Source organism: Acanthopagrus latus, chromosome 14, assembly GCF_904848185.1.
Source record: "Acanthopagrus latus isolate v.2019 chromosome 14, fAcaLat1.1, whole genome shotgun sequence".
Taxonomy (NCBI): domain Eukaryota; kingdom Metazoa; phylum Chordata; class Actinopteri; order Spariformes; family Sparidae; genus Acanthopagrus; species Acanthopagrus latus.
In genome coordinates this window covers 6757372-6771073 of record NC_051052.1, presented here as the reverse complement: position 1 = coordinate 6771073, position 13702 = coordinate 6757372, and the positions used below count along the sequence as shown (strand labels likewise).

The 13702-nt window shown below is 45.2% G+C and overlaps 2 protein-coding genes across 7 annotated transcripts in view; both read right to left on the bottom strand.

The window, feature by feature from the left end:
• LOC119032094 (chemokine-like protein TAFA-2) overlaps positions 1 to 7164 on the bottom strand; it is a 65175-nt gene extending 58011 nt beyond the window's left edge. The window contains exons 1-2 of one of the 4 annotated variants that reach the window (XM_037120887.1): positions 6471 to 7157; positions 6192 to 6298 (exon numbers count right to left, since the gene is read on the bottom strand). The gene's annotated coding sequence lies outside the window, so the exon portion shown is untranslated. Of the gene's footprint in view, positions 1 to 5102; positions 5309 to 6191 lie in introns of those variants that run through there. The other 3 variants (XM_037120890.1, XM_037120886.1, XM_037120889.1) reach the window with 3 other exon arrangements.
• An 838-nt stretch (positions 7165 to 8002) lies between these two features.
• The window catches only part of etv6 (ETS variant transcription factor 6), a 33988-nt gene continuing 28288 nt past the window's right edge, over positions 8003 to 13702 (bottom strand). For all 3 annotated transcript variants that reach the window (XM_037121000.1, XM_037120998.1, XM_037120999.1), the window contains exons 5-8: positions 10312 to 10920; positions 10001 to 10143; positions 8693 to 8793; positions 8003 to 8544 (exon numbers count right to left, since the gene is read on the bottom strand). In XM_037121000.1, coding sequence (XP_036976895.1) covers positions 8442 to 8544; positions 8693 to 8793; positions 10001 to 10143; positions 10312 to 10920 — 956 coding nt within the window. In that variant the 3' untranslated portion in view covers positions 8003 to 8441. The remainder of the gene's footprint in view (positions 8545 to 8692; positions 8794 to 10000; positions 10144 to 10311; positions 10921 to 13702) is intronic.

Genomic DNA, 13702 nt, shown 5'->3' with positions numbered 1-13702 from the left:
CATTTGGGATTCAGAGTAGGAATTGCATCGTGTAGATATCAGATAATTCTTCAGCGTACAGTCTGCGTGCGATGCCAACGTGCAGTGCCACGTGTAGCTTCTGTTACAGCTTCCAATTGTGTGCTTTTCTTTACATAAATGATAAAAAAAAAAAATACAAAAAAAACTGGACTTTAATACATTTTATACAATCTGCTTACATCCACATTAAATAGTTTGTAAGAAACTACTTAATGCTTATAAATCGTTAACGGTCACACAATATTTGAATTTTCGGGTTCAGACCTTTGTTTACATGCATTCATTTTTGAAAAACACATTTTTTTTTCTCATACTGTCCGTCGCTGCAGCACCGCTGTTCACCCTCTTCCTGAAAACTCCTGAAAGTGCTTGTCTCTTTAAGGCCCACCCTCCTGCTCTGATTGCTGAGGCCTAAGGAGGCACCACCCACCATCTTTTCTGCGTGGGGGCGTGGCTGAGGGTGGCAACTAGTTGTGACATCACAATGTTACGGTGGTCCTGCCGGCTCTAGTCTCTAAGTACAGGCTGTGTGCATTTCTCTGTGGTTTAAACATTTTGAGTCTTTCACCGTATTCATATAGCACCTGAACCTGCTCTAAATGAAAAAAAAGATAGGACATACTACTTTCTACGATATGGGGCCTTTAACCCTCTGGGGTCGATCGACAGTTTCTAAACAAATGATCAAAACTGATACAGCAGAACCAGAGGTACTGTCATTTTTATCCTGCACCTTCTTCCTTTTTTAACCCTGATGCCTACATTGCCCAAAATGCAACTTAGCCACTGAGTGACATCACCAGCGGCATCACATCACAAGACCTGTAAACACACCTTATGTATAAAATTGGTGGAGTTACCCTTTAATGCAGGAAACGGCGCCTCCAGTGATGTCACTCAGTGGCTGTGTTGCATTGTGGGTAATGTAAACACACAGTAATTTGTCCCCATTCAAGTGAGTTTGATCCTCTCTCTTCACTCCTGTCCCGACAACTACACGCAGTCTTTTACCAAAATAAAAGCAAAAATACATAATTATAAATAAAGCTATGATAGAGTTACAGTTTCCTTGACTCAATTTGCTCAGTGTCAGTTATACACTTTACTTTAAAAAAAAAAGAAAGAAAATAACAGTATCAACTACTTTTTTCAATAAATTTACTGTTGTTATTGTTTCTCTAGATCATTATATTCTGCTAATGGGTCCATTTTCTAGTCTGTTAATTCATTCAATGGAACATTTTTTAAACGAGTAAAGACTATTGCCACATTAGCGACTGTACATTCAGCCAGCCCTCTTCTGCAACTATTGTGAAGCGACACAAATAAAAAAAAAAAATCATTGCACTATGATTACTTTTTTTTTTCTTTCTTATTACTGGAAACCTGAACTCTCCCAGCAGGTGAGGGGATTCGGAGTTTCTAGCGGTGTGGTTAGGGGGCGTTAAAGCAGGAGAAAAACAGAAATCAATGCCGGCGCTAACAGTCACATTCATCACACATTTGACTCGACTCACAAGTCCACAGCGGCCCGTGTGAAATACGGTGAGAGGACCAGTCAGAGTGAGGGCCCGCCAGTGGCTGTCAGCAGGCCCGTCGAGTCCAAAAGTAACCAGAAGACAGAGTTCAAGAGGGAGAGATGTGCGGGAACCTTTTGCTATTGTTTCATCATTTCTGCGCAGCTCCTGTTTATTCGGCGGCAGATGAATTTGTTTTATTGAAATGAATCACAGCGAGTGCCGAGCGGGAGCCGAGCGCGCCGCAGATCAAATAGAATCCGAGAGAGAGTGGGGAGGGGGGGAAAAAAAAAAAGAAAAAAAAGGAGCCCTCGCTTCCCACTTACATCAAACACCTGCACGGTGGGTGCCAATCAGCCGCCGATACTTTACACAAATTTCAATGGTTTGAGGAGAGGAGAGCGCAAACTCGCCTATCAAGGCGGTGCAGCCGAGCACCCGACCTCTTCTCAAGCCTTTCATTTGGAGCGGCGAGGAATAAATCCCCCGGGCAGTTACACCGAGGCTCGCAGGTTTCATCTCGCACATTCAAAAGCTTTTCACACACCGCTGCAAAAAAAAAGTGTCCAGGCATCATCGGGACTATCTGTCTTAGAACGAAGACAAAAACCTGCCTGTAATATCGTAATTCCTCTGACTCCGAGACAGGGAGTATTGTGCGTTGCAAAGATAATGAGTGAGGTGAATTCAGACAGAAAGCAGGTGAAGCTGTCGGAACCGACCGGTATTCTTCATTCTTCCCTCATTTAAAGGTGCAGTTTGTAGGAGGGCAGCGTATCCAGAGTAACTGCTAAGTAATGGGCGGCTGTGGCTCAAGGGGGTGAAGAGGCAACGTTTTGTTATCGGAAAGGTCGCTGGTTCGAAATCCCCTGGTCTGCATGTCAAAGTGTCCCATCAGTGTATGAATGTATGAATTACTGTAAGTCGCACTGGACAAAAGCGCCGTAAATGCAGATATAACCGCTGCTGACTGTAGCCACCGCTAACAGGTTAGCTCGGTTAGCAGTGCAGCTAGATTGTTGGTTCATTTAGTCTTGTGAAATCTGCTCACCAATCAGTAGCTTCACCTGTCAGAACCAGAGACGACAAATACTAACAGTGTGTGACTGTTAAATTCACTACGAGATAGCCAGAGGTAGCTAGCTTGCTAGGTGTTCTCATAAATTGGGGCAGGTGAGCAAGATAGTGTCACTGCAAACATCACAGTTTACAGCAAAAGAAATAAAACGTTAATTCTTTAAACCTGTCCTATTTTAGCTTACTCTCCTATAACTTAACTTATCTGAATGTTTTTTAATGTATTTCAATGTAATTGTACGCCCCTGTCAAGCACTTTCAGTTCCCTTGTGTCTGTATTGTGCTGTACAGATAAACTTGCCTCTCCTTTCGTGCAAAATCTGCCGTGTTTATGAACAATTCTTTTTTTATTATCATTATTTATTTATTTTTTAAAGCTTCATTAATAAGACCGGGTCACCCACAAAGACAGACTGATTCAAAGACTCCCCACTGCTGCCGCGTTGCATGTCACAGCTGTTCGGCGCTAAGTCGGCCCGGTTTTGGCGGGGAGCAGCGGACCGCGAAGCCTCGGTGTCATCGCCTTGGATCGATGGCGAGGCGGCGCGAGGATGAGGTCACGTGACCCACGGGGGGGGGGAGGAAAGGTGACATTGGCTGATCCGCGGCTGCTGGCCAGACAGTCGGCACCGGGTCGCCCAGCTGGAAGGGGGGACCGGCGTGACCCGAGCCAGGCGGCCCCGAGCTTTGAATTAAAGCTGACCATTCACGGTGGAGGAGCTGCTGCTTCCAGCTAATTGGGGACTGCCGGGGCTGCCAGTTCTGCTCTGAGGGAAGGAGCCGCTGGCTGCTGAAAAAGATGCCAGACGACGTCATTATGTGATTTGCTGCATCCCCTCTGTTCTGTGCTGAGAGGCAGCAGTGCTGGAGGAAGCGTCCACATTCTCTGTTCAAAAAAAAGTCATGATTGATTCATGAAAAAGTGCTCCATTAGGTACAAGTCCTGCATTTAAAATCCCACTCAAACTAGCATTAGACAACTTTTTTTTTGCTTCTACTTATCAATCTGGAGTAAATGCTGATTGCGCAGTGTGATGGCTGTAGAAAAATGACACTACCCCGGGTAAAGATTGGCTCCCTACAAACCTCGCCGTCACCGTTGTATCCGGCCTGCCCCACCGCACTTTTCCCGCAAAAATAAAAGGTCACGTCACGGCGAGTCTGCCCCTGCGCAACCAAAACAGGAAGAGGCATTGATCTACCCGGTCACTGTCCCCAGGTAACGGGTGGAACAACTGCATAAAAAGAAAAAAGAAGCCCCGCTGACGGAGGAGGAGCTGAAGAGCGAGAGTGATAGAAACTGAGGTGAAACCAGAGCGAACTGACAGCCACCCACTTGATGGAGATGCAGGTGTTGTGTCAAAGTCCGTTACCCCGCTAACTCGTGTTTTCCCCTCGCCAGCAGGACTGGCGACGGATGAAAAACTGACGTTCTTTCTAAATGATCAGTACGTAACAAAACCCGCCTACATATTTAAACAACCAGGTGTTTTATTCTGCCTTTTCACTGCGCCAGGATCAGGTTGGGATTCATCTGGTTGTGTTTTGCTTTGGACAGTAGCCAACTTGCTAGCAACAGCCACGTTGCTAATGCTGTACGCCAACACTACCACCATGTACCAGAAGGGGGCAAAGTTGTATATTTTTCGCATTAAGTAAAAATATCAGCACACAGGGGTGCTGTTATTTTGGTTGCACACGCACCCAAAAATCTGTCGAATGCAACATTTTCATGGTCGCAGCAGTGATCCCAAGATTTAGCTTTTCTTTTTTTTTTTTTCTAAACAGCTGAGGTCATCGCAGTTTCCTGTTGCACGTGATTTAAATGAAGAAAAGACATGCATTGCATGTAGGAAGACTTTGTCGTACAAAACCGCCTCTCTGGCTGATGTTATAGTCGCCTGTATGTGGAACTACTGAGTGAATCTACTTTACAATCTGAAGGGTCACAAGAGAAATCTTGTGACTGAATCTCACCTTTTTGAACATTTTTAATTCATTTTTTTACCTCTTTCGGCCGTGATCAGCTACTTAAATTTGACCGTGTGAGTGCAGTATGTCCCTGTGTTACTGTACCGGGTTCCTTTCCACCGCTGACAGTATCGTAACACAATTTCTTGGATTAAGACAAGCTAATAGTGAGACGAGACAATAACATTATTGTTCTCGGCTGTTTGTAATTACTATTCATTTATTGATAATGCGAGTCAGATAGCTTCCAGGAAGCAGAGACGGTAGAATTCAATAGAAGCAGCAGTTGTTGGTGGGGGTTTTTCTTTTAGCTTTACAAACACGCGTCTGAAGCGGAAGTGTTTAAATGTTCCTGCCTTCCAGCCATGTGGTGTTAAAAAGCAGAGGCCCGGGCGAAGGGCGAGACAGGACGGAGCGGATCCACACAGCTACCAACAATGTGCCGTCTCTCTGTTCCCGCCATCACAGCGGCTCCGGCTGCACCTTTTGCTCCAGCCTGCTGTTATTTCCATCTACCTGTCGCGTCTCCGTCGTGCACCACTCTTGTGGAACTGCCAGTGTGCCCACTTCCTCACGTTCCCGTTGTAAGTTCTTTTTTTGCATCAAATTAAAAAGCATCAGTTCCATGGCAGGCTGCAGGTGGAGGAGGAGGGAGTGTCCGAGTCAGCCCCTGCCGGTTACTTCCTGTCTCTGTGACACTGTATTTCATCATCAGAGGGCCCCCCCCCCCCTGCAAGATTCGCTCCAGGTGAGCTGATGTTAGTCACGGTGGCAAGGAGGCCGAATCCATACATCGCCATTCATTTCAGTGGACTTCGTGCTCACACACCGACAGGGATGTGCACCAAATCCCGGGGTGCAGTGTCACATACAGTGTTAGTTCTGAGAGTGAAAGCGCCTCATCTGTCAACACATGCAGGACTCCACAGGGGGGGGGTGAGCACTGATTGGGTGAAATAAAAGTCAGCCTGGAGAACTGCACTCACACACATTCATGGACTTTTTTTCTTTTTTTTTCCCTTTAACTAGCTTTCTTTTTATAGGTCCGGTCTTTTGAATGTGTGCATGCTGAGAGAGACATAAAGAGCCTGAAATCTTCAGACTGAATTCATCTAAAAATGTCCTTTCTCACACAGGGGTTTGGTGTGAGGAGGGTCCGTTTCAAAGGGAAATTTTGCAATTTTGCAGATCCAGCAAAAAAACAAAACAAAACAAAAAATACCCAGGGCAATAAAATTAAAATAACTCAAATGTTCTCAGAATGAGTGTGAGGCACCGCTGTTGAAAGCGTGCGCAGGAATGCAGTCAGTTGCAGCGCAGACTGATTGATGGATGTCAACGGAGGAAAGAGAAATTATCATTATCATATATATTTTTTGTCTGTTGCAGATAAATTTAGATTTTTCCAGATGTGCCTTCATCCAAAAGATCGGGCTTAACAGAACAGTTGAGCGGACAGTGACGCGGGGCCGGCGGCTCTCTGCGCCCGCCTGTGCGCTCTCACCGCCGGGGACCAAACTCTCAGCCGCCCCCCGAGAAACAGAGAGAAAGAGAAAGAGAAAGAGAGAGAGAGAGAGAGGTGGGGGGCGGCTGATCGGCTCTTACCTGTAATTGTCCCACTCCCTTCCCGCACCTTTGACGCCCTCTCAAACCATCGGCGGGGCTGCTGCTACAATCCAGAGGTGAGTCTGTGGTGTGGAGACATTTGAGTCCTGGGCCGGCGGAGAGAGAGAGAGAGAGAGAAAGAAAAAAAAAAGGAAAAAAAAAAACCGGGAGTGGTGGCTTCTCTTTTGATTTATTTGTTTCTTTTTCAGATGAAATCAAACTGCTTGGTCAGAATCAGACGCAGGTTTTTTTTTTTTTGTTCCTCTTCTTCTAACGCACCTCATCCGCCGCACAGCCGAGAGCCTCCCGCATCCGAACCGAACCTCTCCTGTCTTTTTTTTTTTTTTTTTTTTAATTATTATTATTCCGATAGAGTCCAGAGGAAAGCAGGAGCCGGAGGACGGATAATGAGCTTTTAATTGCGTCCTCGCTTTGCGCGCCCTCACCAGGAGGATCGGACCTCACGCTCGGAACTGAGCAGATGAACGTCTCACTGTTTTTTTGAGGGGGATCGATCCGGATCAGTCGGCCGAGCCTGCGGTCCTCACCCCGCCGCGTCTCTCCCCACTCTGACAGCTCCGCTCTGCGCGCACTAACTTTTATGGAGACTCCGGAGCGCACCGCCGCTACTCCGCCGCCGGTAACGCGTTACTGTACTCCGATTACTGCGGAGGATCGCTGTCACATTTGGATGTGACGCGCTCATTTGAATGTCACGCTGACTGATCCGGAAGGACGCGTGTCTTTCTGTCATCACCTCCAAGTGAACCTCGTGGTGGTAATCCGTCACAATCTGTTCAGAGGGGGAAAGTGCGAAATAACGTTGTCGTTTTCTCAAACCGACCCGCTTGGTCGTTACGCGACAGAGAGAATAATGATTCACACGAACAGAAAAGGAAATGAATGATAATGATTCTGTCGGAGGGTTTAGAACGAAATCTGTAGTGCAGCAAGTGTAAAACAATGCGTCAGAGACATGAGTGAGGTACAAAGATTCAGTGGTTATTAATAGGTGACACGAACGCATTTGGTTAATTGAGCTCAACCGTGACATCATCAGTCCCACCAAAACTAAACAACATTTGCAAAAGACCAAATATGAGCACGTCCTCAGTCTCCCGCCGACACTCGATCATCAGCTGCTTTCCACATTCAGTCTCATCACTGCTGCTCTGAACGTGAAGGTGAGGAGTGTGTGATGAACTGCTGAACTGTGGTCAGCATCCGCCTCTGCTCCTGCCTCGTCAAAACCGGTCCGATGCTGCCCTCATGTGGACACTTTGGTGCACGTCGCCACGCCTCACTGACACTCTAAAAGGGTAATACAACAATTTGAATCACTGGCGCGTCTTTAGGGGCTCTGCTGCATAGGTGAAAAAGTAGTAAGAAGAAGTCTGTGGCTCCAGAGAAAGCCGCATGCAATCTCATTGACTGCATTGTGGGTAATGTAGGCGCCAGGTTTTGAAAAGCAGTGCACTGGTTGGAGAGTTTCTAAGCAAGTGATCAAAAGTGATACAGCAGAACCAGAGATAGCGTCGCTTGTATCCCGCGTGTTATTCCTTTTTTCAACCCTGATGCCTACATTACCCAAAATGCTACTTTTTTTTTTTTTTTTTTTAGCCACTGAGTGACATCACCGGAGAAAAGTGATCATGTTGCATGCAGCTTCCTCTGGAGCCACAACATACTTTATACCACATATCCAGCTGCCCTGCTCAAGTCTTGTAAACACACTTTGATGTGTAAAATCGGTCACCCTTTAATTCAAGAGACAGGAAACACTGGAGAAAGTACAGGCGACACTCAGAAAATACAGTTTGATCAAAAATGTTTATTCCATGGTGAAAACATTCCTGTCACACACGCACACACCCAATTTTCTTTTTACAAACAGCAAAATTCCTTAGTATAATGCATGTGAGGAGACAAAAAAAATAAAAATAAAAATCAGAAAAGTGACATAAGCACAAAGTGATTGGCTTTTTGCAGTTCATTCAGGAATAAAAAGGGAACACTTAAGAGAGTCCTTTCAGCTCGGCCCGTCAGGGAAATCCAAACAGCCAACGCCGTTTGTGTCGTCCTAAAGGCGATCCTAAGAGAGATCGGGTGTCGTGTCCGTCTGTGGAGGACTGATACGAGCGAAAATGTCCATGTGCTCCAGACTCAAACGATTGTTCAGGCTGCTTCTGAAAGGCATCGGCGGCTGTAGTAGTAGTAAGTAGTCCATGGACTCGTTTTCCCAGAGTTCCCTCAGCATTCCTCTTTGATGTAGATTTGTTCGTCTGTGTCGGACTCCATGTGCTCCAGCCGGTCCGTCTGTCCGTTCATGATCTCATCGGGAGTTTTCATGAACCTGGTCAATGGGAGAAGGACGCAACATTAGTCATTTATTCAGACTTAAGTTTTCAGCGTTTGTTCTATATAATCACTGTTACTGAGGTAAAAAAAAAAAGTACAAAGTCATGAAGAACTTTCAAAGAGCAATCTGTAAGTTGTTGTACCTAAATAGAAGCCTTTGTCCAGGCTCTTTCCTGATAATGTTCAGTTTGTAGTAGTGTCTCAGTGCTCGCGACATCTTCTCGTACGTCATATTGGTCCTGTTCTGTAAGAGGGAAAAGAACAAAAGCGGTTTTAAAGAGGAATCATCCAGCCGTCAAATTCATGCTTAAAAACAAACAGGGAGCAGCATAACCGCTAACTGCTGTTAACTGTAGTTGCCCTTTGCAGGTAAGCTCGCTAGCTAGCTGGTTAGCATGCTAAGTTGCGTAGATATCTCTGCAACACAATACATAGACATCATAATATCAACATTGCTAGAACATTCTGTTAATCCTTTTAGTCACTAGAATTCTTCTATATGCACTGGTTCATGGTTTGGTCACATTGGGGTAAGAAGAACACTTGAACAACAGAACATCTGACAAAAAATAATTTGCCTCTTGTAACTTGTTAGGGCAAACGGCGTCCTTTTTCAATGCAGTGTTTGTGGTCCGTGAAAACCAAAACAATAACTGAAAGAGGCTAAAAACCTCTGTGGAGCTGAGGAGAAGGTGAAGACATTGGGTGGTAACTCCTGGTGAGATCATCACTAAGGGCAACAACCTTCAGCTTTAAGGGCTGTGGATTGAGCATTTGGAATCTTTCATAGCTGATGAAGTTTCTCAGTCATTTAAATCTCACTTTCTACGATACGGGACCGTCAGAGACTTGTAGAAGCTTAGCACAAACCTTGATCTTAAAGGTGGAAACATTAGATCTGCAGTAACTGATGTTTTGGCCACTAGGGGGCAGCAGAGGCAAGCTGCAAAAAAACAGTGACGTACAGCATCATCGCCTCATAAAGTTGATGCCTAAAGTTGACACATTCAGCAGAGATGGAGGATCGTTAATTCTCATTCGGAGTTTCTGGTCATCTGATGAATGCAAGTCTTAACACTATACTCTTTTTTTTTTTTTAAGGGAAATATCAGGCTCTACTTTCTAGATTCCACACTCGATACACCAGCTGGTCACTGTCAGTGCCACTGAAGAGCTAAAGGTGTGCCGGTAAACTAGGTGTTTTTGTGAATTCATCACTCTGAGCAACATATTCTACAATCACCTCATCTTTGGAGTCATTGTAGATGTAAATAAGTAACGATTAGTGCAGCTACACACTGTGACAGGAATGACAGTGATGGGTGGGATGTTCCTGCCCACCGAGCCACCTGCAGCCTTATCAGAGACAGTAAACGGAACACCTGGAGCCCACTGCCGTGTGTGTGTGTGTGTGTGTGTGTGTGTGTGTGTGTGTGTGTGTGTGTGTTTACCTTGTGGTTGCCCCAGAGCCTGGCCAGGCCGTTGGGGTCCATGATGCGGAAGACTTTGCTCTCTGCATCCTCCCAGCGGATGTAGTTCTCGTACCTGCTGTCTGACAGGAGCTGGTAGACGTAGTCCCACAGCAGCCTGCAGTCTGCAGCAACACAGCAGGGAAACACAGGGAGTTTTTATGAGATTGCATTTAGGGGGGGGGGGTTCTTTTTTCAGTTTGTGTTTGATCTGCTCACACGATGACTAACAAATAAAGACACCAGCGCATGAAGCTCTTAACATTCACCGTCATGAGGGATCTGGATCTTACCTGCTATCCGTCCGATGGGTATTTGCTGCTCCTCTGGAGGAGAAACGGGCATGATGACATGGTTCCTGTAGAGCGCCTCCTCCTGCTGCTGCAGTAGATGCTGCTGTTGCTGCTGCTGCTGCTGGGTCATTGGTATCTGATGGTGGTGGCTGTGGACTTTCCCCTCACGCCCGTTCTCCAGCGCCACTTGAGACTGGCTTCCACCGCGGCTGTGCCTGAAGTCCATAGCAGCCCCGCCGCTCCTGTTCGGGCTGAGGAGCAGGGGGTTCATGATGGCGCTCGGCATGAGCTGGATGACACGTGGAGGGCCCGCCTCCGGGCCCCCGGGGCTGCCCGGGCACGGGGCTTCTCGTGGCGTCGTGCAGCGGCCATTGGGCGCGGCCGGGGACACCGATAGCGGGTACATTTCCTCTGGCAGGTGGTGGTTGCTGTCAGGCAGCTGGGAGAAGGTCTGGAGGGAGTCCTCGTTGTTTGGGCGTGGGTGGTTTGACTCCGGAGGGGATCGCCTGGTGGTTGGATGGTGGGGGGAGCGGGAGCGGTGCCGCAGCTCGATGGTTGGTGGGTTCTGGGGGAGAGGCTCTGTGCCACGTGGTGCCCGTCGTACCGTTTCTGAGGGTGCAAAAGACACAATGTGTGGTGAGTACGTTTTTTTATTAAAATGCAGCCGAAACAATTCGTCACTTAGTTATTTTCCTTATATTTCAAGCAGAAATATGAACAGTTGATGGTCCCAGCAGCTCAAACATAACAGTTTGTTGCTTTACTTCGACTTGTGTTACATTAAACTGAACATTTTATGGTTTGGACTGTTTGTAAAACAAAGAAGCAATTTGAAGAAGTCACCCTGGACTCCGGTGCTCTTTAGTAATTTACAAAATAATCAGCAGAACAGTAGCAGCCTCCAAATCAAAAATCAGGTTTAGATTGATTATCTAGAGCAGTGAACAAATCTTCGCTGTGAGGATTTGCGTGCTGCACAAATCCCTCATTGGCCTGAGGCTAGCTTTCATGTGGTGTTAGGAGAGCTGCTGACAGGTGTTTACCATTGTCTGTGTTTGCAATACAGGTGTGCCACCGGTAAACGGATACCAGCTATCAAAAGCCTGATGATAAAAGAGTAATAGTCCAAGACTGCAACCAGGTCTGGCCTTAAATGTTACCATAGAACTCAGTCAACACCTGATCGTGACAATATTATGCATAACCAGCGTTAGGACTGTGGTACCGGCTTGTATTTAAAGATGTTCTGATTGTTTTGTCCCCTTAGTGTTGCTATAGCTGTACCAAGCCTGCCTCTACTTGCTAACTGTGCAAAAAGTGGCAAAAAAGTAATGAAATACAACAACATTACAAAAATAGCTTAAGGAACAGGGTACGAAATAAATTAATTAAGTGGCATTTTGTAGCTTTTCATATTTTTCACTCTCATTTAGCTCTTTCAGACTGTAACTTCCCCCCATTGGCAGTCAAGGCGCTCACTGCTGAGAGAGCCTGGCTTCCTGGTGGACTTGCTCTACACAGAAAAGACCACTAGGTGTCACTAACGTCCCACAGTTGGGCTGAGAAAGCTCATTACATTCTTATTGTTGGGTTTCAGTAAATGTAAATTATGTGTGGTTGTCCTTTATAACAACAGGCAATGGGAAAAAAAAGACAGAAAAAAAAAATTCCCCAACAAGGAAAACAGCTGTGATAAATACCAGCCAACCGATTACAGTGACCGGAGCGCTTTTTGCTGTACTGAAGCTTGTTCAAATAAAGCAGCATTTCCTTGTGGAGCAGGTTTTTTTATTGTCAGCGTGTCAAGTTATGATGATTGTTGATGTGCCAACAGCCCTGGGTACTTTTTACTGCTCAGTATCATTACTTCCTTGGTAACAACAAAAGCTGAGAAAGAGACCTTTGATGCCATGCTCTCCATGCACTCTACTAACACACCAACTTCAGCCCCATAGATACAAAAACATGCATCAACATTTTGAGCTGGATGCATACATGGGTCTAAACATTACCTGGCCACTCAGTTTGTTTCACTTATTTCTGTCAAAAAATACTTAATATATTCCCCATGTAGTTCAAAATGACTATGGAGTTGCAGTACTTCCTCTTTAATTATTTCCGTCAAGTGGGTATATCTACTGTGAACCACATTGCAACAGTCATTAGCACTGACACCAACTTAGAATTATTACTTCCCACCTCGATAAGAATGTCATCACGTTGGCTGACGCCTAAAACCATCAAGGTTGATCGAGGTAAATTATCTAGGTCAATTAGGTCTGCTGCTAATTACTAGCACAAATTAGCCTACTAGCCAAGTGCTAGCTAATAGTAGATCACTATCAATGTTACTATAGTTGCTGAACACCTGGATGAGTAGGGAAATAGTAGTGAGAGATAAAATATAAAATAAAAAGGCATTAGCGTAACTGCTCAGCTACATTACTCTCAACAACTTATTTATACTTGGTGCATGTATAATCTGTATTTTGACAAGAAATGAATAATTATCATCTGGTGATTATTTTTTTGATTAATGGATGAGTCGTTGGGTGTAGAAATTGTTAGAAAATGGTGGAAAGTCCTCAAAAGTCTGATATAGGTCCAAGTAAGATATTTAGTTTACTGTCAGTGGAGAGAAACCAGAAAATATTCACATTTAATATGGTGAATTTGACTTCTTTCTTGAAAAATTCCTAAAACCATTTGATTATCATAATATATGGTGATTCATTCAATAGTTGATTAATTAGTTGCAGCCCTCATATTGACACCAGAATAACTTGGTGTCTTGGCGAAGTGGCTAATAGATAAAAGAACGGTGCTGTATGTTAGCATTTTAGTTGAAACTATTTAAAAAGGAACTAAAATTAGAAACAGAATGTGCATAACAGTGCTGATGTTATGACGCCTATGTGCCTGCTAAAGTCAGCCCCGACCCGTCCCATTCCAGAGCTCCGAGCTAGCAGAGTAAACACCAACACTTCCAAGAGGCTCAGGGTTCCCAGTCCAGACCGCTAGCTGCGCGGCTAACTGAGCTAACCAGCTAACAGCAGCTACAGTAAGCAGCAGTAACAGCTCATTCTCCTGACAGCCCCCCCCCCCTTTTTTTTTGAGTATGAATTTTAAAGACGTACATGCACCTTGCAGCTAATTTAAAGACCAGAATATATTATAGTTTGATCATCTGATGATTCACATAAATATTTATCAATTGTAGATGACACAGTTCAACACATTCTCCATAATTTCTCCTTGTACTTTGTTGCCATGGCTGCTGGATACAGTTGAGAAAGACTTAAAAACCCCATTATTAATTCCTCCACCAGCATCTTTTAAGTTATTCTTGCTAGGAATTTAAATTAAAAAATACATCTGTTAAGTGTGTATC